Source organism: Microtus pennsylvanicus, chromosome 22 (genome assembly GCF_037038515.1).
Source record: "Microtus pennsylvanicus isolate mMicPen1 chromosome 22, mMicPen1.hap1, whole genome shotgun sequence".
Lineage (NCBI taxonomy): Eukaryota > Metazoa > Chordata > Mammalia > Rodentia > Cricetidae > Microtus > Microtus pennsylvanicus.
Window position 1 is genome coordinate 891,726 of NC_134600.1, and position 26,777 is coordinate 918,502.

General features: G+C 46.5%; 1 protein-coding gene and 1 non-coding gene across 5 annotated transcripts in view; one reads left to right on the forward strand and one right to left on the reverse strand.

Annotated features, from left to right (window-relative positions):
* Window positions 1-26,777, forward strand: part of Als2 (alsin Rho guanine nucleotide exchange factor ALS2) — a 59,708-nt gene that overhangs the window by 19,443 nt on the left and 13,488 nt on the right. For 2 of the 4 annotated variants that reach the window (XM_075956434.1, XM_075956435.1), the window contains exons 8-25: window positions 4,710-4,787; window positions 5,860-6,042; window positions 7,524-7,695; window positions 9,933-10,113; window positions 11,808-11,873; window positions 16,359-16,521; window positions 17,643-17,774; window positions 18,098-18,226; window positions 18,525-18,595; window positions 18,876-18,942; window positions 19,497-19,699; window positions 19,815-19,880; window positions 20,844-20,942; window positions 21,400-21,564; window positions 22,163-22,274; window positions 22,534-22,611; window positions 23,292-23,425; window positions 25,118-25,285. In XM_075956434.1, coding sequence (XP_075812549.1) covers window positions 4,710-4,787; window positions 5,860-6,042; window positions 7,524-7,695; window positions 9,933-10,113; window positions 11,808-11,873; window positions 16,359-16,521; window positions 17,643-17,774; window positions 18,098-18,226; window positions 18,525-18,595; window positions 18,876-18,942; window positions 19,497-19,699; window positions 19,815-19,880; window positions 20,844-20,942; window positions 21,400-21,564; window positions 22,163-22,274; window positions 22,534-22,611; window positions 23,292-23,425; window positions 25,118-25,285 — 2,267 coding nt within the window. Of the gene's footprint in view, window positions 1-4,709; window positions 4,788-5,859; window positions 6,043-7,523; window positions 7,696-9,932; window positions 10,114-11,807; window positions 11,874-16,358; window positions 16,522-17,642; window positions 17,775-18,097; window positions 18,227-18,524; window positions 18,596-18,875; window positions 18,943-19,496; window positions 19,700-19,814; window positions 19,881-20,843; window positions 20,943-21,399; window positions 21,565-22,162; window positions 22,275-22,533; window positions 22,612-23,291; window positions 23,426-25,117; window positions 25,286-26,777 lie in introns of those variants that run through there. The other 2 variants (XM_075956437.1, XR_012908864.1) reach the window with 2 other exon arrangements.
* On the reverse strand, window positions 23,630-23,736 carry LOC142840111 (U6 spliceosomal RNA). The gene has a single exon (XR_012908895.1). It is a non-coding gene; the product is annotated as a U6 spliceosomal RNA (small nuclear RNA).

A 26,777-nucleotide genomic window follows, 5' to 3' on the forward strand; every position in this document is an offset into this window, starting at 1 on the left:
GACTGTACTGCCAGGTCAGGTGTTCCGCTGTCTCTGGGCGACTGTACTGTCAGGTCAGGTGTTCCGCTGTCTCTGGGCGACTGTACTGTCAGGTCAGGTGTTCCGCTGTCTCTGGGCAACTGTACTGCCAGGTCAGGTGTTCCGCTGTCTCTGGGCGACTGTACTGCCAGGTCAGGTGTTCCGCTGTCTCTGGGCACTGTACTGTCAGGTCAGGTGCTCCGCTGTCTCTGAGCACTGTACTGTCAGGTCAGGTGTTCCGCTGTCTCTGGGCGACTGTACTGTCAGGTCAGGTGCTCGGCTGTCTCTGGGCGACTGTACTGCCAGGTCAGGTGTTCCGCTGTCTCTGGGCGACTGTACTGCCAGGTCAGGTGTTCCGCTGTCTCTGGGCGACTGTACTGTCAGGTCAGGTGTTCCGCTGTCTCTGAGCACTGTACTGTCAGGTCAGGTGTTCCGCTGTCTCTGAGCACTGTACTGTCAGGTCAGGTGTTCCGCTGTCTCTGGGCACTGTACTGTCAGGTCAGGTGTTCCGCTGTCTCTGAGCACTGTACTGTCAGGTCAGGTGTTCCGCTGTCTCTGGGCGACTGTACTGTCAGGTCAGGTGTTCCGCTGTCTCTGAGCACTGTACTGTCAGGTCAGGTGTTCCGCTGTCTCTGAGCACTGTACTGTCAGGTCAGGTGTTCCGCTGTCTCTGAGCACTGTACTGTCAGGTCAGGTGTTCCGCTGTCTCTGGGCGACTGTACTGCCAGGTCAGGTGTTCCGCTGTCTCTGAGCACTGTACTGCCAGGTCAGGTGTTCCGCTGTCTCTGGGCGACTGTACTGTCAGGTCAGGTGTTCCGCTGTCTCTGGGCGACTGTACTGTCAGGTCAGGTGTTCCGCTGTCTCTGGGCGACTGTACTGCCAGGTCAGGTGTTCCGCTGTCTCTGAGCACTGTACTGTCAGGTCAGGTGTTCCGCTGTCTCTGAGCACTGTACTGTCAGGTCAGGTGTTCCGCTGTCTCTGGGCGACTGTACTGCCAGGTCAGGTGTTCCGCTGTCTCTGAGCACTGTACTGCCAGGTCAGGTGTTCCGCTGTCTCTGGGCGACTGTACTGTCAGGTCAGGTGTTCCGCTGTCTCTGGGCGACTGTACTGTCAGGTCAGGTGTTCCGCTGTCTCTGGGCGACTGTACTGCCAGGTCAGGTGTTCCGCTGTCTCTGGGCGACTGTACTGTCAGGTCAGGTGTTCCGCTGTCTCTGGGCGACTGTACTGTCAGGTCAGGTGTTCCGCTGTCTCTGAGCACTGTACTGTCAGGTCAGGTGTTCCGCTGTCTCTGGGCGACTGTACTGTCAGGTCAGGTGTTCCGCTGTCTCTGAGCACTGTACTGTCAGGTCAGGTGTTCCGCTGTCTCTGGGCGACTGTACTGTCAGGTCAGGTGTTCCGCTGTCTCTGAGCACTGTACTGTCAGGTCAGGTGTTCCGCTGTCTCTGGGCGACTGTACTGTCAGGTCAGGTGTTCCGCTGTCTCTGGGCGACTGTACTGCCAGGTCAGGTGTTCCTCTGTCTCTGAGCAACTGTACTGTCAGGTCAGGTGTTCCGCTGTCTCTGGGCGACTGTACTGCCAGGTCAGGTGTTCCGCTGTCTCTGAGCACTGTACTGTCAGGTCAGGTGTTCCTCTGTCTCTGAGCAACTGTACTATCATAAGGCGGCACTACCTGTCTCCTTTGAGGTTTTTAGGTTTTACGTGGCGGTGAAGAGGAGAGCAGGAGAAGGTACCCAGCCTGTCTCAAAGGAGCCAACCAGGCTGAGGTTGTAGCGTAGCACACACCCACGCGGGCACGTGGTGCTTGGCTCCATCCCCAGACATGAACCAAGCTAGTGGCACAAGCTTGTCACCCCAGGCCGTCCTTTGCTGCATGGTAGGCTTGTAGAGTGGTAGGGCAGGAGGAGGGAGAGAAGCCAGTCGGGGTACACCTGGGTTTCCCTGGATCCCTCCCGTAAGGTGGCAAAGAGACTGACTTCTGCAAGTTGTCTTTGGAGTTGCACCTGCCCCCATCCAGACAATAAAACAAATAAATGAAGAATTTCAAAATAGAATGGCCCATGACAAAGGACAATTTAGCAAACAAATTTAAAACTATTTTCTCCTGATAGGTGACACTGCATTTATTTTCATGTGCTATTTGGGACTCAGGAGAAAAGAGCAGTGGCAGAAGTTTGGGCGGGACCTTGATGGAGGATGTGCGTTTTCACTGACTCAGGAATTTCCTAAGGACATAGATGCACATATATCTATAAATCTCTATAGGCAGGGATTTAGAAAATGTGTTATTATTGTGCGTATGTATATGGTGTATGTATAGGAGTTTGTATATGATGTGGTTGTCTGTATGATGTATGTGTAGGTGTTTGTATATGATGTGGATGTCTGTATGATGTATGTGTAGGTTTTTATATATGATGTGGATGTCTGTATGATGTCTGTGTAGGTGTTTGTATATGATGTGGATGTCTGTATGATGTCTGTGTAGGTGTTTGTATATGATGTGGATGTCTGTATGTGTAGGTGTTTGTATATGATGTGGATGTCTGTATGATGTATGTGTAGGTGTTTGTATATGATGTGGATGTCTGTATGATGTATGTGTAGGTATTTATATATGATGTGGATGTCTGTATGATGTCTGTGTAGGTGTTTGTATATGATGTGGATGTCTGTATGTGTAGGTGTTTGTATATGATGTGGATGTCTGTATGTGTAGGTGTTTGTATATGATGTGGATGTCTGTATGATGTATGTGCAGGTGTTTGTATATGATGTGGATGTCTGTATGATGTATGTGTAGGTGTTTGTATATGATGTGGATGTCTGTATGATGTCTGTGTAGGTGTTTGTATATGATGTGGATGTCTGTATGATATATGTGTAGGTGTTTGTATATGATGTGGATGTCTGTATGATGTCTGTGTAGGTGTTTGTATATGATGTGGATGTCTGTATGTGTAGGTGTTTGTATATGATGTGGATGTCTGTATGTGTAGGTGTTTGTATATGATGTGGATGTCTGTATGATGTATGTGTAGGTGTTTGTATATGATGTGGATGTCTGTATGATGTATGTGTAGGTATTTATATATGATGTGGATGTCTGTATGATGTCTGTGTAGGTGTTTGTATATGATGTGGATGTCTGTATGTGTAGGTGTTTGTATATGATGTGGATGTCTGTATGTGTAGGTGTTTGTATATGATGTGGATGTCTGTATGATGTATGTGCAGGTGTTTGTATATGATGTGGATGTCTGTATGATGTCTGTGTAGGTGTTTGTATATGATGTAGATGTCTGTATGTGTAGGTGTTTGTATATGATGTGGATGTCTGTATGATGTATGTGTAGGTGTTTGTATATGATGTGGATGTCTGTATGATGTCTGTGTAGGTGTTTGTATATGATGTGGATGTCTGTATGATGTATGTGTAGGTGTTTGTATATGATGTGGATGTCTGTATGATGTCTGTGTAGGTGTTTGTATATGATGTGGATGTCTGTATGTGTAGGTGTTTGTATATGATGTGGATGTCTGTATGATGTTTGTGTAGGTGTTTGTATGATGTGAGGATGTCTGTATATGATGTATGTGCAGGTGTTTGTATGTGATGTGCATGTCTGTATGATGTGGGGCTTTGCCCATGCTACAGCATATGTGGAAGCCGGAGAACAACTTCATGGGTCGGTTCTCTCCATCCTCCTTGACTTGGTTCTGGGGATGGAAATCCTGCTACGAGGCTCGCCCTGTCCAACGCTTTTCCTGATTCGGGTCATTTACTGGCCCTGTTGAAGGGTTTCAATATCATGGAAAATTGTCAGCTCACTAATAATCCAGTAGTTAATTAGTGGAGGCGAACCCACAGTGGAGATTATGTAGCTATTAAAATCAAGCTGTATTTTTTGTTCTTGAAATGAGTTTCACCTGCAGCTCAGGTTGGCTTCTGACTCAGCAGCTGTGGCTTCAGCCCCTTGGGTGCTGACTTACATACAGGTGAATGATCACAGAAACGTCGACTTAGCTGGACGTGATGATGCGGTGCCCGGTGCCCGACATGTCAGTACTTGGGATGCTAAGTTAGAATGTCCTGGACTAAAGAAGCAGCGGTGATTTCCTTGATGTATAGATTTTGTTTTATGTTATATTTGCATATATTCCATTTAACAATTGGTCTTAGGACGTTTTCACTGTAGGGACCACATTGCTCCAACTCCCCACCAGTCCCCTCCCTCTTCCCAGCCAACATCCCTCCTTCCTACACATACCTATGCGTACCCGATTGTTACAGGAGCACATGCACCTTATAGAGCCTGCACCACTGAAGAAAAGGGTCTGTGGGAGGAACGTGCCTTCCTCCCTAGTCTGGTGGACTGGCCTCAGACCAGAGATCCTCCTGCCTCAGCCTCCTGACTGTGTTCTGATGATAAGCTTGTGCCACCATGCCAGGTTTCATTTCTGTTTACTCCTCCTCCGCTTCTGTTTTCTTCCTCCTCCTCCTCCTTCCTCTGAAATGGGAGGAGACAGGCTCTCACTTTGTAGTTCAGACTAGGGGCATCTCGCACCTCGTTCTCCTGAGTGTATAGAAAATGAATGAATGATCTCGTGACTATATAGATACAGTCTCATAGAGCTGACCTGGTCATGGTCAAGTGCACACGTCTCACCTGAGCTCCTGTTGTCTCTGATAGGTCTACTCATGGGGCAGTAACACCTTCGGTCAGCTCGGGCATTCTGACTTCCCAACCACAGTCCCTCGGCTTGCAAAGGTACCTTGTGTAATTCAGAATTCTGTGCTATAGCACTTTGTGTGTCTAGGGAAATTGTTTTGTAGATAAATTTAGTTCATAAATATAATTTTTCTAAAAAATTGATTAAAATATGATTTCATAATATGAATCCACTTCTTTTCCAGCTAAATGCAGTTTTTCAAAAATGTTTTTACTTCACAGCCTTGTCTGTATTTTGAATATTGATAGTACTTCTGCCTTCTTTTAGCAAAAAAAAAAAAGGAGAAAAAGAAAAAAGATTCTTTTATACAAAATTTTATGTCTTTAGTGTGTTCTGGGCTATGTTACAATCAAACAATGTCTACTTTGGCTTCTCTCTTAAGTTTGGTTTTAAAAAGTCATAATTTTCTGATGTTATGTTCTATAGCTTACATCACAGTAAACCTTATGTTAACACTTTTTCTGCAGCAAAACTACAGGTTCAGATGACCCTGTCTCTGACTTTTAGATTGATTTTCATTTATATAACACTGGCCTAGGTCCACGTGGGTGTCTTTTCAGGGGTCCTGCCTGTTCCAGCATCCTGGGAGCTGGCACAGTGACGTCACAGCAGAGTTAGTGAGTGGCCAGCGGGAGATGGATTTCAGCACCCGAGGGCCCAGTTGGCCGCAGTGAGAGTTAGCCTTAGTAGGTGTTTTCTTTTCAGGTAGATCTCTGCACACCGCTGAGTGTGGTGGACAGAGGTGCGCTCGAGGTGTGACTTTTAGAGCAGGGCTCTAGAGCCTCCTCCCTGTAAAATAAGCTGCCTCTAGACACCTACGAAAATAACATTAAAAACTATTAAGAACTATACTTTTTCCTTTCCTTATTCTACTTTTTCAGATTTTTATAAAAATCCAATTCAGGTTTAAAAGCTGAACAGCAGTTTTTTGGTTATTTTTTTCCCCTCCTTCTGCTCTGTTCTGTAGTAACTGGGTACCTTGCTGGGTTTGGTTCACCCTCTAAGGTATGGCTGACTGCCCGTGCCCGCTTAAGTAATCTGTTTCCTGCAACTGGATTCTCCTCGGTTGCTTTGGACAGATGGACAGACACTGTCTTTCTGTCATTGCAGGTTAGCAGTGAAAATGGAGTCTGGAGTGTGGCCGCCGGCCAGGATTACTCCTTGTTTCTGGTGGACACCAAAGACTTCCAGCCTGGGCTGTATTACAGTGGCCGACAGGACCCTGCAGAAGGTGATACCCTTCCGGAGAATCCCGGTGGTACCAAGACTCCAGTCCTTCTGTCCTGTAACAAGGTGAATAGGAGTTGGACCCTAAAGCCCACATTGTGTAGCTGCAGGAGCCTTTGAACTACAAGTCGGCCTGACTTTAAGTCCTCTGACCGCTTCACGCTTCACATAAAACTGCAAACCCCTTCCCTTCCTCCCTTCTTATCTCTCTGCTCTGTTCTCTCTAACACACGTGAGATGCTGTGACCTTATCCGCTGTCTGTCTTCTGAGTGTGGGGCTTTCTGGCTTCCTCATCCATTGTTGTGTCTGCACAAAACACGTGCTGGTTTCATTATCTTTTTGAGGCAAGGTCTTGATCAACACGCAGCTCAGGGTAGCCTGGGGCTTGCTGCACAGGCCTCCTGCCTTCTTCTCCCGGTAACTGGGCTTGTGTGATCACTCCTGCATAGGGCAGGCTCTGGAAGCAGTTGCTGAGCCGAGCTCTCCTGGAGGAAGGCTATGCCTGTGCTTCTGTTTCGTGATGCCAGGGCTAGAACTCGGGGCTCTCTCTGCACGGGGCAAGAACTCTCCCACTGAGCTAAGCCCCGAGCTGTTTTTATTTCATTTCTGTTTTGCGATGCAGGAGTATTGAAAAGTGCCATCCACAGTGAGGTTTCCTGGAGGTGATGCATTTCTAACTCTTCTTGGACACTGCTAACTTGAGGGTCCTGAGCTGTGCTCACCGAGAAGGCCCCAACAAGTCACAGGCAGAACTGCCTGCCTGAGTCCCTGAGTTTAGCCACTTCTTCCTCTTTTGAGGATCTAAACCAGTGTCTGTTTTTCCACCTCCTGCCTCGTCTTTATACACTGAGAACATTCACTTGTTTCTGCTTTTCCTGTTAAAGCAACGCACATCCTCAGAGAGACATGTCAACAGGGAATGTAACCCTCAGTGCTGGTACAGCCTAGATTTTCTATTCTCATTGGAAACTGTGGTTTTGGACCACATAGTCTTTGGCTGTCTGGTTAGTAGGCTCTGAATGTATTGAGACAAGACCTTAAATTGCCAGAGGCAGCATTGGCCAATTTTTTTTTTTTGATACACTAACCTGGAACTCACTGTGTAGTCAAGATGGCCTTGAACTCCCAGCACACCTCCTATTTCAGCCTCTGAGTGCTGGAATTATAGGCATTAAACATCTTTTTGGCTATGTGTTTTCTTAAAGAAAATCCCCTTATGTTGGCACTTTTAAGAGACAATAACACAGACACTTGGTATAGCACAGGGCTCCTCTTTGTTCTCATTAATCTTATTTTCTGCAGAGTGAGTCTTGAGATATGTAGTTCTTATCAGTTGACTCTTTAATACACCTGAGGTATCTTGAAATAAATACAAGTAAGTATATACAGTTACTCACATTTAACAATGGTGTGTGCATAAACCAACTCCGAAACAAAGGAGTTCTATACGCAGCATTTGTAAATCTTCACTGTAAGGTGTTGGAGCTTAATAACCTGTTCCCCAACTCCTGGGTATCAGTGATCTTTTTATCTTCCCCCTTTTTAGCTTGGATATATAAGCAGAGTAACAGCAGGAAAAGATAGTTATCTCGCCCTGGTGGACAAGAACATCATGGGATATATCGCCAGTCTCCATGAATTGGCTACTACGGAAAGACGGTTTTACTCAAAACTAAGTGACATCAAGTCTCAGATACTTAGGCCTCTTCTCAGTTTAGGTAAGTTGTCACCTTCCCCCACCCCCACCTCTAGATCATCAGGGCTCTCGTTTTAACTGTCCTTCTGTATTAAAAGGAAGCCCGGTTGGTTGGTTGGTTGGTTGGTTGGTTGGTTGGTTGGTTGGTTGGTTGGTTGGTTGGTTGTGTAGACAGGGTGTCCTGTAGCCCAGATTGGGCACCACTCACTGTGTAGCTGAAGAAGATCTTGAATTCTTGATCCTTTTGCCTCCATCACCCAACTGCTGAGATTAAAGGTGTGAGCTACCATGCCTGCTGGGTTTTATCGCTGTTATTTCCTCCTATGCTAGTCTCAGCGTTACCTGGGTCTCTCAGCGTGTGTCTCTGTGCCTTGTGTTAAGAAAACTCCTGCTCCCTCCCGTCTACAAGCACACACTCACACTCAACAGTGCACATGCTGTTTGCGGCTCATCAGGAGCCAGGCTGCCTCACCTCCACCTGTTCAGATTCCCAGAGCTCACTCTTCCTGCACTCGTAGAAACCGGAGCTGTAGGAAGATGTGGCTAAAGAGAAAAGTATATTCTTCGAAAAAGTTATCCTCGAAACTAGACTTGAGCAATCATACTTCTGCATCTTATCCTTAAGATACTGTATAACTTCATGGGATTGTTTCCCTTATAGTTCTTAGAATTGTATGTATTTGTGTGTGTGTGTGTGTGTGTGTGTGTGTGAGAGAGAGAGAGAGAGAGAGAGAGAGAGAGAGAGATAATGTTTATACAGTATCTTTATACAGTATTTAGAATTGTATCTGTGTGTGAGTGTGTGATATTGTATAACTCCATGGGATTATTTCCCCTTATAGTTCTTAGAGTTGTATCTCTCTCTCTCTCTCTCTCTCTCTCTCTCTCTCTCTCTCTCTCTCTCTCTCTCTCTCTGTGTGTGTGTGTTCATTTGGAGGAAGAGACCTGGTTAGTAGTCTTCATCTACTTAGACCATGAAACCCAATATGAACAAATTCAACAGAATCGCCATATACGGGCTGCCCATGCATGTTTCAGCATTGCCAGGGCATAAATTTCAATTTTTTTCATTCATATATTCATTTGTATTTATAATCTCTTAAAAGCACTACCAGAATGTGAAGGTTCTCACTCCACATTAGTAGGACTTAACAAATGTTTATTCAATCACAAAAAGAAGTTGGAAGTGAGGCGGTAAGACAGAGGAGATAGTTCCCATGGCCTCCACTGGGACGCCTGTATCCATGTATCCATGGTATCTGGGGTCTCTAGGACATCAGCAAGGAATGCAAAGTGAGGTTTGGGAGCTATTAAAAATAACTGCAGTACATGGTAAGACCCTGTCTCAAAACCAACAAACAGCCGAACAGCCTTTCCCTGACTTATGACTTGAGATGGAATTTTCTTTCTTTGTCTCGCTGGCCACAATTAAGACTCAGAAGTTAGGCTGGTAGTCTTTTACCCTATTAAGGGAACGTTGGCTTGTGTCAGGTGAGCTTCTTGTTCCTAATGGAAAGATCCCTACTTTAAACAGCCGGGCAGTGGTGGCGCACGCCTTTAATCCCAGCACTCGGGAGGCAGAGGCAGGCGGATCTCTGTGAGTTCAAAGCCAGCCTGGTCTACAAAAACTAGTTTCAGGACAGGCTCCAAAGCCATAGAGAAACCCTGTCTTGAAAAAAAAAAGACCAAAAAAACCCTACTTTAAACAGCTGACTTAGCAATTCACTTTTATTTATTTGGAGTTTGTTTGTTTTTTTAGTTTTGAGTTATGGTTTTGTGTAGTCCTGGTTAGTCTTCAACTCTCTATGTAGCTAAAGATGACTCACTCACTCCTGTTCCTCATACCGTCCCCCAAGTAATGGAGTTACAGGCGTGCACCACCACTCCTGACCAATTTAACTGTGTCTGTGAATAACAGTGTGTGGAGCCCCAGCTGTGTAACGTCTCCTCCAGAGGATGGGCTCAGAACTTAGGCAGGAGAAGGGAGTGTTTTCAAAATTTCACAAGTGTTAGCTTCAGCGGGTCTGCAGTTTGGCTGAGATACTAAAAAATCACCTGGGAAACCTTTAAAGAAACACCCATTCAGAGATAGCAATACCAAATCCACGGAACCAGGGACCCCATAGTCTATAGGTTTCTGTGACATTTGTGGTAGTGACTGGGGTTCCACAGATGAGTGTTTCAACAGAGAGAGTGTTTTCAGAAAGGGGACCATCGTAAGAAGCTCTTGGTGTTCATGTTGTTATCATTTTGGTGCAGAAAATTTGGGCACTGTGACCACTGTCCAGCTGTTGCAGGAAGTCGCAAGTCGGTTCAGCAAGCTGTGTTACCTCATTGGGCAGCACGGAGCCTCGCTTAGCAGCTTCCTGCAGGGCGTGAAGGAAGCCAGGAGCCTGGTCATCATGAAGCACTCGAGTCTTTTCTTGGACAGTTACACAGAGCAAGTATCAGTCTCAGCACGGGGATTTGCAGGGGAGCCGCACCTCAGAGGAGAGTGCACAGAGAAAGTGCACTTGGAGATAGACCTGAAAGGTGTTTCATTTCATCTCAGCCGACCAGAGTTCCGCAGTGCTGAAGTTCAGTTTCCTTCTGTACCCAACAGAGATGGATAGCATATTTTATTTACATAAAATGTCTCATTGTAAATCTGGTTATTTTTGTTTACTTAGGTAAATTAGACCAAAATTTGAGGAAATGTAGAAGTGTATTTAAAGAGCTAAAGTGTGAGCCTGCTTTTTACTGCTGTGTGACGGGACACTTAGTTACATTTAACGCAACGGTGTTTTCTGAATAACACCAAGAATGTTTTATAAGTAAAACAGACCAAGTATATTTGTAATCTTAAACTATTTCTCACTTTTTCTTGATTTGTGTTTTGATACCATGATTCAAGGCAATAATTTAAGTGTTGTTTTAATGTATACCAGGTAACGCTGTTGATTCCAAGGCTGTGTTGTTTCTATACGTAGCTTATTTGTTCTCCATCTATCTGCCAGAAATTGACTCCGTGCCACCAAGTGCCAGGCACGGCACAGAGTTACAGAATGGGGCCAGTGAGGAACACCTGTTGCCAGGGAGTTCCTGTCGGGCCTGTGTTTTCCCTGGGTTATAAATAACCCAAGGACTGATGTGTGTTTATTATCAAGAGCTGCAGGCAATGCTAATCAAAAGGATATTTAAAGTTGCCCCCGTTCCCACCAGCAGAAATAGCCTGCAGTCACCTAGTATTTATTTCCCTTTCAGACTTAGTACCTAAGTGACTTCAGCCGCAGGCAAATTAAGTATATTGGAAGCTGTTGTCTAGGAAGAATTATCTTGACTTCACTCTTCTAACTCATCAGACATGAAAAATAATGATAGAAGTTGACACACAGATTTATTCTAAAAATTAGACTTTGTTATTTGTATGAAGGTTTCAGCTTTTATTAGTGCAATTTTCCCTTTTTTTTAAATCTTGTATTTATTTACCCCACCATACCTCCCCTCCACTTGATTACTCGTGACCTTTTGCTTTAAAATGAAGTTTCTGTTGTGCTGAGCAATCGTTTAAAGCACAGTAGTTATCTCTGCAGGTAGGATAAAACTGATTTACTTCTGATCGGTGAAGGTTGAGGCAGGATTTCTCTGGTAACAGTTCTGGCTGTCCTGGAACTTGCTTTGGAAACCAGGTTGGCCTTGAACTCACAGAGGTCTGCCTGCCTCTGCCTCCTGGGTGCACCACCACCTGGCTCAGTAATTTACATTTTTAGCCTCTACCACTGAGGCTCCCTTTAGGAAGAATTTCCCATCCCTGGCAGTATCAGTCGCTTACTAGCCCCAGAGTCTGAAAGGAGTGTTCCTGCTCAGAGCAGTCTGTCTGGATCACTGGTGGTATTTAATCAGTGCGATCTATTAGCGGTCTCACCCAGCTCCCTAGTGTTTCCTTAAGGCTTGTGAATCTTGTTTCTGTTAGTATTTCTGCTGCCCTGCTTCTACTATCCCCTGCAGCATCCGCCCGCCCACTCTTCTCTGGTGGTGATGTCCCAAAAGTTCTGAAATTCGAGGGTGAGATTTCAGAAAGTGTCTAGATAGGCATTTGAAACTGCACAGAGCTAATTTCCGTCACTAATGCCGGTGTGTCTTCTTTTCCGCCAGGTACTGCACATCAGTCTCAAACTTCCTGGTGATGGGAGGATTCCAGCTCCTCGCGAAGCCTGCCATGTAAGCGGTCCGCACCTTCCACTCACCCTTCTAACCGCTGTAGAGTGCACGTTTGGGGTTTCTGTTTTTCCTGTTTTATTTTATCTGTTCTTGTTTATATTTTTATCGTATTCTTTGCCCTCCCCAAGCTCCTCTGAGATCCTTCTCCCCAAAACTCACCCAGTTTTGTCTTTTTCTCTTAAAAAAAAAATTAGGAATCATGGAGTCAGCTTTGTGTTCAACTGCTTCACGGGGCCTGCCGTGGGGTGTGGTTGATGTGTCCAGTGTCCCACCATTGACTAAAGTGGACTTTCCCTCTCCCAACAGCCATCAGTTGCATATAGCTTCATGGCTAGGGCTGGGACTAGTGTCCGCCTCTCCTTCTCAGGGTTGGGATTTTGTCTAGTTGGAATCTGCCCAGGTTGTGTGCATGTGGTCACAGTCTCTATGAGCCGATGTGTTTATCAGCTCTGTTAATGTCTGGAAGATGATGTCTCTTCAGAAACATCGTGGCTCTTAAACATCTTCCTGTCTCCTCCTCTGCAGACCCCAGCTTTGAGGGGAGGGTGTGATAAAGACATCCCATTTAGGGTTGAGTGCGCCGAAGTCTCTCACTCTGCACACGGTCCACTCATGGGTCTCTGTGTTACTCTCTGTTGCAAGAGGAAGCTTCTCTGGTGAGGGCTAGCAGTACCGGTCAGTGGTACCGGTCAGTGGGGACAGCAGTGTCTGCAGGAGCTGTCTGTCTTACTGCCGTGTTTACTCAATAGAATAGGTTTCTCCCAGGGCCTGGGACCCATCTAGTCTCAGGGCGGTGTCAGATACAGGTTCTGTCTCCTGTGGTGGACCTTAAGTATCCGGTTACCCTGTGCCATCGTGCCATTACCACACCAGGGCATCTCTGCCAGGCCCATCACTATTGTAGCTGGCAGAAACTGATGGTTATTTCCTCCTCCGGTGCTGTGTATTGCAGCTTTCAGCAGCTTCCAATTGAGCAACAGCTCGACTTCTCCATAGTCCATGACGTAAATATGTAATGTTTTCAGCAGTAGGGTCTTACTGTCGGGTAACCAGTGACATTGACTGTGGCCTGCAATGTTGGGGGGATCTATAGGACTCCTTTGGCCAAAAACTCCCAAAGATGTAATATATTCTTGATACCGAGGGTTTTCTTTGGTAGCATATGATGTCTTGGGGTACTGTCTCCTTCATTATATGATAACTCCATTTACACTTCTTTTGTATATATTAGGAAGTTTCTACCGTGGGAGTTTCCAATGGCTTTTCATTTGGAGTACCATGGGAAAGCTCTGCATGGTCATTTACCCATGAATCAAAGCGCAGTGTTCCATTAACTCTGAGGACAGGGTACCGTTAGCCCCTGACTGTCACCAGGTGTAGTTAACTCTGAGGACAGGGTACGGTTAGCCCCTGACTGTCACCAGGTGTAGTTAACTCTGAGGACAGGGTACCGTTAGCCCCTGACTGTCACCAGGTGTAGTTAACTCTGAGGACAGGGTGCTGGTAGCCCCTGACTGTCACCAGGTGTAGTTAACTCTGAGGACAGGGTACGGTTAGCCCCTGACTGTCACCAGGTGTAGTTAACTCTGAGGACAGGGTACCGTTAGCCCCTGACTGTCACCAGGTGTAGTTAATTCTGAGGACAGGGTACCGTTAGCCCCTGACTGTCACCAGGTGTAGTTAACTCTGAGGACAGGGTACCGTTAGCCCCTGACTGTCACCAGGTGTAGTTAACTCTGAGGACAGGGTACCGTTAGCCCCTGACTGTCACCAGGTGTAGTTAACTCTGAGGACAGGGTGCTGGTAGCCCCTGACTGTCACCAGGTGTAGTTAACTCTGAGGACAGGGTACCGTTAGCCCCTGACTGTCACCAGGTGTAGTTAACTCTGAGGACAGGGTGCTGGTAGCCCCTGACTGTCACCAGGTGTAGTTAACTCTGAGGACAGGGTGCTGGTAACCCCTGACTGTCACTAGATGTAGTAGGATTCTGAAGGAGCACTAAAGTCTAAGATGCAAGATCTGGTCCTTCAGTGCTGGCTTTTGTTAGACCTGACACTGTGGTCAGCTCAGCTCTTTTCACAGCAGGACACCTACTTTATTTTCATCTGAAAGAATGGGCATTTTTCTCCCTTTGGAAAAGAGCAGATGATGTCTGCTGTGATCGCAGAAAAGGGTACCTCGCATGGACTACATCTTGCTCCTGGACAAATAATATCACAACCTCTGATACAACACACTGATCTAATAACACAGGCAAACTGAAAGTTCTATATTTTAGTAGAAAATACTTCAGATATTCATTCACCACCCATACTTAACAGGTTTAGTCAGGTGTGTTTTTATTTTCTATGCTAACAGGAGTGCTGACATCTTGGTCTTACTTCTGTTTTTTGTCAGTCTGATCCTTCTTTGTTAACCTTGGCTAGTGTTCAGCAAAGGATTGCACTAGGAGTTCTAATGTGAGTTGAGGTGCCTCCTCTCCTTTGGTGTTTTCTGGAATAGTCTGTATAAGCCAGGAGGCGTTTGTGTCTTGAAGGCTGGGTTGAATGCATCTTACAACAAAAACAAAATCAAACCTTTGCTCTTCAATGGGAGTGTTTCCTCTGGGGAGTTTTTGAACTGCTGGTTTGGTTCTGTAGTGAGTAAGTCTGTCTGGGTCTGTCTTCTTACGACTTTAGTCATTTATTTGGAAAATTGTTTATCTGTTTCCATTTCGCTAGCATTTCTAGTTTGTCTTCAGGTGTCTCATCTCATTTCTCCCCACTATTGTTCCCTGCTGTTACTTATTTAAGCCTTTTATCTTTTGTTTGTTTTGGTGAACCAATACGTTTTATTGGGGTTACTCGTGGAAATATGGGTGAGGAGTTACAGGAGCAAAAATGATTCAAAGGCAGCTGCAACGCCGTAGCCCACCCCAGCATGGGTGACAGCTCGCTGCACAGCCTGCAGGCAGCTCAGCAGGCTGGAGAGCGACCCTTCCCGTCTAAAACTATTCCAGGCAGAGCTGGTCTGGTCTCCAGAGTCCTCTTTGCAGTGTGACTTGCTTATTCTTGGGAAAAAGGGACCCAGTGAATCTGGTCAGTTTCAGGAACTTCCTAGGGCTCTTTGGAGTTGTCTGCCTTCCTGCTTAAGGCGTTTTCCCTGTAGAATGGAATGTTTCACTCTAAGAGGAAAATGTTATATATACTTCACCTCTTCTTCCAGCTCTTAGACTCTTCCCCAGTGATCACAGAGTTCAGAGGGATGACTGTAAGTGCCTTCCGCTGGGCAAAAACTCAGCCACCCTGCCCTAGCGGCAGTCACTTGTCCTCAGGGCTTCACCAGTGTTTATGAGTTGAGGCTGAATCCGTCGGCGATCTGCTCCCCTAACTGGAGTCTACTTTGTTTATTTTAAAAATTAGGACGGTCTTGTCAGCAGTTTGCTCCCTTTTAATGTTTTCAAAGATTGGGTACTGTTTCTCATTTTAAAATGTTATATTAGCATATATTAATTATTCATAATAGTAGCTTAATTACAACATTTACATGCCTGTGTAGAATGTATTTTGATCATATGATCCTCTTGCCTTCTTCCCAGTCCCTCTGATTCTTTCCTTTTCCACCCTGTACCCTTCCTCTTTCATGTCCATTTTCTTTAATATCCCAATGTTTTTGTTAAGGTTGTTTACAGGATCATGGACTAGGAATTATATACTAGGACCATCATACCAGTGACCACACCACTGAAGAAAATGCCTCTCCCTTCCCCATTAACCATTAACTTCCCGTAAGTCCTCAGGGAAAGGTGGAGACTCCTGACCTTTATTTCATTAATTCATTGCTGGTCACCCATGAATCTTTCAGATTCATAAATTTAGACAGTTCATTGATTTTTCATTATTATTATTATTATAGCACAAGGCTGGCTTCAAGGAGAACTCCTGACCCTCCTGCCCCTTCCTCCCGAGCACTGGGATTACAAGCGTGTACCACCACGCCTGGTTTGTCCCGTTCCTCGAAGTCTAGTTCAGTGGTCAGTGTGTGCTGGCAGTCGAGAGGGAAGATGGAACTTAGATGTATTGTTAGTTCCACACCAGTGCTCAGAGCAAGGAGCCCTGTTTTCCCACTGCGTCTCTGTTCAGCACAGCTCAGCAGTGGCCAGACCCGCCAGAGTCTTGGGACTCTGGGCTGTGAAGTAACGGAATGGTGCCAATTTATCATTTATCCCCGAAACCGTGGCGTGCTGTGTTCATTTCCTAGAACACCAGGAAAGTCTGTTACCAACCGTTTCTATTAGAGGTGCTGTTGTTACCGTTGCTGTATCCTGCACTTTAAAGTCCTATTTTAGAGGTTAAAAATTATAATTCTGTTACTTACACCTGGGTCACTTTATTGTGTCTATATTCATTTCCATAACACCAAGACTGTGCTGGGAGACTTTCTATGTAATACCGTTCATACTGTTTATCCCAGATGATCATAGGATCCCGTTTCCCTCTCTTCCAGTGATTTCCTAAATAAAAACCAAGAACTTTTACAAGATTTGTCGGAAGTGAATGATGAGAACACCCAGTTGATGGAAATACTGAACACACTGTTTTTCTTGCCAGTCAGGCGACTTCATAATTACGCCAAGGTTTTGCTGAAGCTCGCCACCTGCTTTGAAGTGGTAGGTTCCCCCACGTGCCCAGTATCAACATAGGTTGTTTGCATGAAGTCACCTTAAGACGCTGGGCCCCACTAAATTAATACTTAGGCGTGTCTAAAGATTTCACTCTCTGTGAGAAAGTGGAGGAGGAAGGATAAGCAGGGTAGAGCAAGCTGTGGTTCCATTTCCAGTACGGAACTTATTCAGACCTTTTCACCTCGTGAAGCCGGCTAGACTAGAGCATCCGCTGCGACTGCTCCTGCAGGAAGGTCTCAGTCGCATACACATGGTGCATTTCATGCTCTTGTCCCTGTTCTTTGTTTTTTTTTTTGGTGGGTGGGGGGCATGGCTTTCAAGACAGCATTTCTCTGTTTAGCCTGGCTGTCCTGAAACTTGTTTTGTAGACCAGGCTGGCCTTGAACCCAGAAATCTGTCTGCCTCTGCCTTCTGAGCACTGGGATTAAAGAACTGTGCCTGCCTGGTTTTTCAGTCACTGTTTTCTGTGTTTCTGTTTAACCACCATCAACCCTGGAGAAAGCTGTAATCGTTATAGATGAGCGAGTGGAGGCGCAGCTGAGAAAGGCTCCCTGTGGACGGACCTGTCTGCCCTACCAAAGAAACACAGAGACTTACATTAACTATAAACTGACCTCTTAGCTCAGGCTTATTATTAACTAGCTCTTACAACTCAAATTAGCCCATAATTCTTATCTGTGTTTAGCCACGTGACTTGGTACCTTTTCTCAGTAAGGCTGTCTCATCTCGCTTCCTCTGCATCTGGCTGGTGCTGTTTCTCTGTCTTTCCTCCCAGAATTTTCCTAGTCTGGTTGCCCCACCTATACTTCCTGGCTACTGGTCGATCAGTGTTTCATTAAATTAACATGAATGACAGATTTTTGCGGTATACAGGAGCTTTATCCCGCAGCAGCTCCCTTCTCCTACCAGTGTCTACCCAGTCTCACATGCATGGTAGTGGAGTACTCTGACATCGCCCCCCCCCCTCCCTGGCTCCCTTCAATGGGCCGCTGGTGTCCTTGGGCTGAATTTTCCTCCTGCTTCTGCTATAACACACCTGTCCCGCACAGAGGATGCAGTGTGTGGATAATGTTTTGTACTCGTCCCCCTTGTTTATTGGTCTCCAGGCATCTCCAGAATATCAGATGCTGCAGGATTCCAGTTCTTGTTATGAATCTCTTGCTCTCCATCTCGGCAGGAAGAGGAAGGAAGCAGAGTACACACTGGGCTTCTGGAAGACCTTTCCCGGGAAAATGACGGTAAGCCCGCCCGCTATCGCTGGTCCCACCAGCCAGCCTCTCTCTGCTCCTCCGTTCCGGTGGCATGGCCTTCTGAGAACCAGAGCAGTGAGTGTTCGAGTCCCCGTGCATCCCTTGGTTCCGGGGTCCTGCAGACTCCGCTACCTTGGGTTTCCTTGCTGCTGTTTCAGGCTCCTCTGGGCTCTAATTTTAGGAAGGGTATAAAGCTGCGATAAGCTATGACCGAAAGGTGGCCCCAAATACACCTTGAGCCTAGTTTACCCCTCCTTTGCGTGTGCATCTGTCTGATGTTGACGGCTCACGGACCGCGTGGTTCCTCGCAGGACTCCCTGCGGAAGCCAGAGCGCCGACTTCTGTGTGAGAGCAGTAACAGGGCGCTGTCGCTGCAGCATGCGGGCAGGTTCTCCGTGAACTGGTTCATCCTCTTCAACGACGCCCTGGTCCACGCTCAGGTAGGCTGGATCCCTAGCAGGCAGTTGTGAGCTGCTCTCTCATTAAGCTACACCATAGCCAAGATTTTATTTTCTAGTTTGAGAATGAATGTCAGCCATGTGCAGGGTCCTTAGAGCAGGGATGGCAAGGCCCACCTTAGGTGGCTGTGATATGGTGATTGCCGCAGGGATGGTCTCTTAGCCCTCTCAGGGGATTTGTGCCATGGGGCCCACCTGACCTGGTGACAGGAAGGGACCTAGCAGAGACCCGAGGTTGCCGTGGGCTCCTCACAGATGTGTCCTGTGTTCTCCTTTCCAGTTCTCCACGCATCACGTGTTCCCTTTGGCCACACTGTGGGCAGAGCCACTTTCCGAAGAAGCTGGTAGCGTGTACGTGTGTCTCCTTCTACTCCTCTTCTTTCCTTAAGTGGGATGGTCAGGGAAAAGTGTGGGGGTGGGAGGGCATAGGAAACCGGTGAAGGTCGCAGAGAGCGGCAGGTGGGCGTCCTCACTGCGCCCGCTATGGTGACACAGCCTTCTGGATCTCCTCCCTGTGTGGAGCTCAGTCTAGAGCAGGAGCAGCTGTGCTCATGGGGAGGGTGGGGAGGGTTCTGCTGTCGGGGTGGCAGGTTGCTCTAGCGGCTGGTGTTCATCCTTGGGGATGTTTTAGGAACGGCTTGAAGATAACCACACCTGAGGAACAGTTCACGCTCGTCTCCTCCACACCCCAGGAAAAGGTTAGTTCTGCATGGTGTTTCCTGTCAGCTTGGCCTTTTATGTTCGTAAACAAGAGACACACGTTGTTGTTGCTGCTTTGTTAATAACCCTTAAATCAAAACTAGATTTTTGCCCTTTTGTTCTGTTTTCCTGAAACAGTGACTTGCTGTGTAGCCCTGGCTAGCTTAGAACTCACAGAATTCTTTCTGCCTTAACCTTTCAAGTGCTGGGACTATGGGAGTTTGCCATGATGCCCGGCTGATCTTTGTGATTCATTTTATTTGTTTTTTTGTTTTATTTTGGGTATAGGTAGCATCTTACTGTGTGGTGCAGGTTGACCTGGAATTCACTGAATAGTCCAGGCTGGCCTGAAACTCACAGAAGCCCTTCTTGCTTTATAAAGTGTGACTTAATTTTAAACCAGTGGCAATAAATTCTAAGAGGTGGTTCACATCACTCAGTGAGAAAAGTGATGGGTGAGAGAAAAGGCACAGAAGGAAAAGCCAGGGAAACTTAGTGTAGTACCTGACGGATTGCTGCCCTGTACTTCCTGACGTGGACTCTCTGCCTCTAGACCAAGTGGCTTCGGGCTATCAGCCAAGCCGTGGATCAGGCTTTGAGGGGGACATCCGATTTCCCACCCTATGGAGGCGGCAGCAGTGTTCAGAGACAGGAACCACCCATCTCAAGAAGCGCCAAGTACACTTTCTACAAGGATCCTCGCCTGAAGGATGCCACTTACAACGGGCGCTGGCTTTCGGGGAAACCTCACGGCAGGTGAAGAGCGCTCCGTCCTTTTCCTGGGGAAGGGGGGTGGCAGTCACATTGTGGAGACAGCCTTGTTTATCCGAACCATGACTTGATGGTTGTTCCTTTTGTTTATGCCTTCCAGGGGTGTTCTGAAGTGGCCGGATGGGAAGGTGTATTCTGGCATGTTCAGGAATGGCCTGGAAGATGGGTAAGGAAATTGTGTAAAGTAGCAGATGAATTTAAATCTGGTCTCAAGCTGTTGACTGATGGCAGTTGCTTTTCCAGCAAGCGGTGGACTTCTGCTGTGTAGGCGTTAGGGTGCTTTGGATTCCTGCAGAAGATGAGCTAGGGCAGAATTTGTGAGTCAGCTGACCCAGCAGTGTCACCGGGACACACAGGACATAGAGAAATGTTATTTTCAGTACGTTTGCAGAAATAGCTTTCTCCCCTCTTGCTGTGCTGAGGATGGACTGCAGGACCTTGGGATGCTGGACAAGCGCCCTACTGCTGAGCTGCTGCCTCTTGCCAGCTTTTAAATAGTTTCAGATTAGCCGGGCGGTGGTGGCGCACGCCTTTAATCCCAGCACTCGGGAGGCAGAGGCAGGCGGATCTCTGTGAGCTCGAGGCCAGCCTGGTAAGGTAGTTTCAAATTCATTTCTCTGTTAAGAGGGAAATCTTTGGAGGGTGTTATGGAAATGATCCTCTGCTGACCTCACTTTTGGATAAGCTTGTCATCACATTCCTTCGTCCACTTAAAGTGGAGAGGCTAGCGCACACGCGTGACAGTGGTTTCAAGCCCTTCAGTGGGTATCTAGGATGAAAGGAGGATTCGGACCCTCACTAGAGAGATGCATGAGCTGTGTGTGCCGTGATGTCCCCAGGGAGACAGGCTGCAAAGTAGTGGCAGAGACGGGAGAGGACACAGATGCCCACTTTCCAGTGCCGTTAGAGTCAGGCGTCTCACGGTGGCCAGGGAGCAGGCCTGGGTTCCACTCCCCAGCCTGTGCAGATGGCTTAGCTAGTAGACATGACTTCAGCCAAGACCCACTCACCCCTGTCCTATAGGTACCATTTTCTCCGTCCTCCTTGCTAAGATGCTTGTTTGTAATCACATGCCAAAGGTGAGCACATCACTTCTGCATCTTCTTAGGCTTTTCCTTCTCCTTGGCAGATATGGTGAATACAGAATCCCAAACAAGGCCCTGAACAAAGAAGACCATTATGTGGGCCACTGGAAAGAAGGGAAAATGTGTGGCCAAGGGGTCTACAGGTAACGGTGTGTGTGGGAAAGCCTGTGGGTCTGGTGTTGCCCTTTGTGCAGAGGCTTCCTAGAAGCATGCCCTCGTCCACAGCGTGATGATAGTATTATTAAATGTGGCGTGTATCTCCATTTACCTACTGAATAAACCATGACTTTCTATACAAGACTCATCTATAAGTCTAACTTTATTTTTTACTTGGTTCTAATTTGAACAGAATTTTCTTGCATTCTTCCTAGCTCATTATTTCATTTCCCATAAGGGACTAAGCACATATTTTTTCATGTTAGTGCAAAATATTAATTACATCACCTTTAATGATTGAGGCTTAGTCCTTCAAACTGAGGGTTTTGGATTGTTTTTTATGCTTATATAAACGAGTAATTATAGACACCCAGAACAGCGTAGCCTTGTATTTCCTGCAGTTGGTAATGCACATGCTATATCTCTTTGCCCCTTCCGCCGCAGCTACGCCTCCGGTGAAGTGTTTGAAGGCTGCTTCCAGGATAACATGCGCCACGGCCACGGTCTCCTCCGCAGTGGAAAACTGACTTCTTCTTCTCCTAGCATGTTCATTGGCCAGTGGGTGATGGATAAGAAGGCAGGATATGGCGTCTTTGATGACATCACCAGGTACAGTGCTCCACTTCTGTCCCCTTTTCTGCCCCTTCTCTCCCTCCAGTAAACCTCCCACGTAAGCCCTGTTGTATGCCAAGACTCCTTCCCGCCATTTTTTTAAAAATACACCAGTAAGAACCTTCTGAGTTTAAGTGGGTGAAAGCTAAACCTTTTGTGACAAATTATTTAAAGTTTGATTCTATTATAGTTTGAATGTGTGCTGTTCTTTCTTAATTGCATATTTTATTTTGAGACAGGGTCACACTGTGTGGCTCTGGCTAGTCTTTATCTCTCAGAGATCTGCCTGCCTCTGCCTCCTGAGTTTAAGGTACACTCCACCATACCCGATCTAATGAGATATTTTAATGTTATGGAGGAAGTATATAGAGCGTATTCAGTCTGTTGGGTAGAACACAGTATCAGATCCCTGTGTGAATACTGCTCTGACTGAGATGCCTTTTGCATCACACTGTCTTGTCTGAAGAGGTGGCGTGGAGTAGACTACTCATTGACTAGATAGCTGCAGCAGCTCGACCCAGGGGTATAGCTCAGATCTTCTCCACTCTGTCCTTCTTTCATTTGATGGTCACCTTTCTTTCTTATTTCTGTACAGGGGAGAGAAGTACATGGGGATGTGGCAAGATGATGTGTGCCAAGGAAATGGAGTGGTAGTAACCCAGTTTGGGTTGTATTACGAAGGCAACTTCCACCTGAGTAAGATGGCGGTGAGTGGGCTGTGCCCATGTGGTTCACATTGACTTTTAGAATCTCCTATGTCCCTGATGTTTAAAGTCTTTCCATTACTGTTTTCTTTTGTTTTGTCTGCTTGGAGGTGAGGCCTCACTCTGTAACCTGGGCCAGTCTGGGTCACTGTATAACTTAACTGCCTGCTTCTGCTTCCTGATCTGGGGTGTCTGACCGGAGGCTTTGGGGGCGTGTTGTGACTTCTGCGGTCCGTGTTGTGACTTGTGCTTCTCCACTCAGGGAAATGGAGTTTTGCTTTCAGAAGATGACACTATCTACGAAGGAGAATTTTCCGACGACTGGACCCTCAGTGGAAAGGTCAGGAAGCAACCTGGTTCTTTCTTCACGGGCTCTCACTTCTTCTTGACTTTAAATTTTTTAAAGAGACTAAACTTCTTCTTGTGCATTAATATATAACTGCCTCAGCACCTTTTCCCATTAAATGCCGGAACTCATTGGCTGTAAACTCCCTAAGGAGTCAAGGATAAACTTGGCTGCTGGTCTTCCTCCTCCTCCTCCGTCTCCCGTGTTGGGGAGTGCACCATGATGCTCAGCTTCACTTGGATGTAGCGCATACGTATTTTTCCCTCAATGCTTGATTTCCTGTTGCGCCGACACCTGTTCTGATCCCTCTCATGTTAGGATTAATTCGTTCCCCATCCTAGTTTTCCCAGATAAGGTTTTCAGACTAGGGACTTAGGCGCTTTAGAGTTTTCTGAGACAGACATCAGCAGCCATGGCTTTGACACGGCTTCAGCAGCAGCCTGTGAGTGGAATTCAGTGCGTTTCACCCCACTAAGAAGATTTCCTGTTTTCCTGTGGATTTTTTTCCTTTTACCCCTGAGTTGTTTTCATACCTTCTCTCTGGGCATGTATATACATGCATCTTTTGTTTATCAGACTGGCAAAGAACAAATTAAAAAGGAAAGTGTTAAGTATTTAGTATTTTTCCTCTTAATTTTGTAATGTTCTAACCCCACTTCTCTTTCACTTACCAGGGAACACTGACCATGCCAAACGGAGACTACATTGAAGGTTATTTTAATGGAGAGTGGGGGTCTGGGATAAAGATCACCGGAACCTACTTCAAACCTAGCCTGTACGAGAGTGATAAAGACAAGCCCAAAGCCTTGTGAGTACTCACCCTGGGGTAATTCCTGGGTGTTCTGAGTTGTCTTGCTTTCATCAAAGTAGGTTAATATTTTAAAGCAAACTCAAGTTTTACAATTGTCCTTTTTTAAAAATATTTATTTATTTATTATGTATACAATATTCTGTATGTATGTATGCCTGCAGGCCAGAAGAGGGCACCAGATCCCATTACAGATGGTTGTGAAAAACTATGGAACGCTTCACGAATTTGCATGTCATCCTTGCGTAGGGGCCATGCTAATCTTCTCTGTATTGTTCCAATTTTAGTATATGTGCTGCCGAAGCGAGCACTACAATTGTCCTTTTTAAACAAGCTGTAGCGTCTATAAATTGCCCACTGCCTCTAGTAAAGATAGCTCCATCTGTATTCCTGACTGAAGGCAAAGATGGTTCAGAGGTGCAGGTGTGGAAACACCACACACAAGACACACACACTCCAGTACAACCTGCATCAGTGAGGAAAAGGCAGAATCGAAGTATAATTGTTCTCTCAAGTTTTGGGTTGTATTTTCCCTCTTGATTGCATCTTAAGCTTTGGGTTCTTTGTTTTTTGCGCCCCCTTACTGTGTATCCCTGGCTGGCCCTGGACTCAGTCCCCCTGCCTCAGACTCCTGAGGACCAGGCTGACAGCTGTGCACTGCACACAGTTGTTGGTGTTTACCGCTGTCAAGGCAGGGGACCTGGGAGAATGGATAAATGATAATGGAGAGGGCTAAAGTCTCATGCAATAGTCAACTTTATTCAGATATCAGACAGTTTATACCAGGGGTTCTCAGTCTGCGTCCCGACCCCTTTATCAAAACCTCTGTCTCCAAAAACATTCATATTACAGCTCATAAAGTAGCCAAATTACAGTCATGAAGTAGCAGTAGGAACAATTTTATGGTTGGGGTCACCACAACATGAAAAATTGTTTTAAAGGGTCACCATCTTAGGAAGGCTGAGAAACACTGGTTTATATTCTGAGGGTTCAGAACAGTTTCATGACTAAAGTGTATGGTCACAAGGACAAGCTGCACGTGGGAAGACCATAGAGTCTTGTAAACAAGCAACCACCACCACAGTGTGGCGTACACTCACTTCTGTGTGCTGCCCCTGGGGGAGCACTAAAACACCCCGGGAACAGTGTCATGTTTGGAAGAAACTGAGGTCACAAGAGATCTTATCCCTGGAGTGTCCTCACCAGCACTCAGAATTCTCACAGGATCCCGTTCTTGGGCCATGTTCGCACATTGTGCTTTCATTTCAGATTCTCTGTTCCAATGAGAGCTCACTGCATTTTCTGTCCATGTTGGCTTTGTTGTTGTTGCTTTATTTTGTTTTATTTGTATTTTTAGAAATCCGTATGTAATACATTTCACAATTCTTGTAAAATGAAGTATAGAAAACCATAGTTTTATCAAGAGTCTATTTCCCAAAGTCAGTTCTGTAGAAGTGTGGACATCAGACCAATACTGTTGTGTGTAACAATCCATGTACATTAGTATCTGGTAAACAAACACTTACTAAAGTAAATCCCTTCTAAATCTTCCTCCAGTGTTTTTAAGAAAGAACTCCCTCTGGTGTACTGGCAGTTTGGCTCACAAAGCATTTTGAATTGAGTATAATTTTTCTCCTTGGGGATGACTTTTCACAAACTCTGGTGAAGCAAAGGCTGGTGTGGCTTCGTTAGCAGGAAGCTGGGAAACCTGGCGGTGGCCGCGGATGAGAAGTGGAGAGCCGTGTTCGATGAGTGCTGGCGCCAGCTGGGCTGTGAGAGCCCAGGCCAGGGGGAGGTGTGGAAGGCGTGGGATAACATTGCCGTGGCCCTGACCACCAGTCGCCGGCAGCACAGGGACAGGTGAGCAGACGTCTGGCAGCCCATGCCAGAGCCCGTGGCAGAGTGTGCTAAGCCAGAAACTTGAAACCAGGCAGCAGTCGGGTTTGTGTATCCAGCTGCAAATGTAATGTCTAATATGGTTTGAAAGTCTGTGGGAGGGGGCGGCACTGCCACTCAGAGTGCATTGTGGGTAGCTTGGGGTAGCTTGGTCTGCTCTGTCCCTCGCAGAAGCATGCCATTTGGAAGGAAGGGAAGCGTGTTTTATATTTTGAACTTGGAACTGAGTTCATTATCAATCACGGCTGAATCATAGAAGGCTCTCTGGGGAAAGGTGTGGTATGGCCTGTCAGCTCAGGGCAGAAGACATAAAGAAGAACCAGATTTGCAGGGCAGAGGTGGTGCTTGTGTTTAATCCCAGTACTCAGGAGGCAGAGGCAGGCAGATCTCTGAGTTTGAGACCAGCCTGGTCCACAGAGTGAGTTCCAAGACAACCAGGGCTACACAGAAAATCCCTCTCTGGGTGGGTGGATGGGTGAATAAGGACCACATTCAAGTTTTAGATTTGAAATGTACAGTAACCCAAAGAACTCAGCCTGGGCTCAGGAGCAGAACTGAGGTGCTGATGGTAGAGACAGTGAACTTGGGAGTAGGTCAGCAGGAGCCAGCTGCTCCTGGGAACACAGGTGAAAGCTGGCTGGGGTGGGGATGAGCAGAGCCTGAGAACTGGTGGTTTCCGTGTATTCCAATTCTAGAAGAGAAGAGAGACGACTCTTGTGCTCCCCCAGAGGACTGAGGTTAAAAACAACCAACCAACAAAAACCCAGAATTCTACAAAAGAAGAAATGATAATGATACGGGTGGAAAACATTTTTGAAGCATTAATGACTGAGAAAGGCTTGTAGTTTGGAAAGACATGAACCTGTAAATTTAAGAAATTGAGCAAATTCTTGGGAAGAGAAGTCCGAGGTAGTCACGTTCAGAAGCATCACTTTCATAGTGAAAGATCTTGAAGCAGGGCTAGAGAAGAGAATGGATCACACGCAGGGCTAGAGAAGAGAGTGGATCACACGCAGGGCTTGAGAAGAGAATGGATCACACGCAGGACTAGAGAAGAGAGTGGATCACACGCAGGGCTTGAGAAGAGAATGGATCACACGCAGGACTAGAGAAGATAGTGGATCACACACAGGGCTAGAGAAGAGAGTGGATCACACGCAGGGCTAGAGAAGAGAGTGGATCACACGCAGGGCTAGAGAAGAGAGTGGATCACACGCAGGGCTAGAGAAGAGAGTGGATCACACGCAGGACTAGAGAAGATAGTGGATCACACACAGGGCTAGAGAAGAGAGTGGATCACACGCAGGGCTAGAGAAGAGAGTGGATCACACGCAGGGCTTGAGAAGAGAATGGATCACACGCAGGACTAGAGAAGAGAGTGGATCACACACAGGGCTAGAGAAGAGTGTGGATCACACGCAGGGCTTGAGAAGAGAGTGGATCACACGCAGGGCTT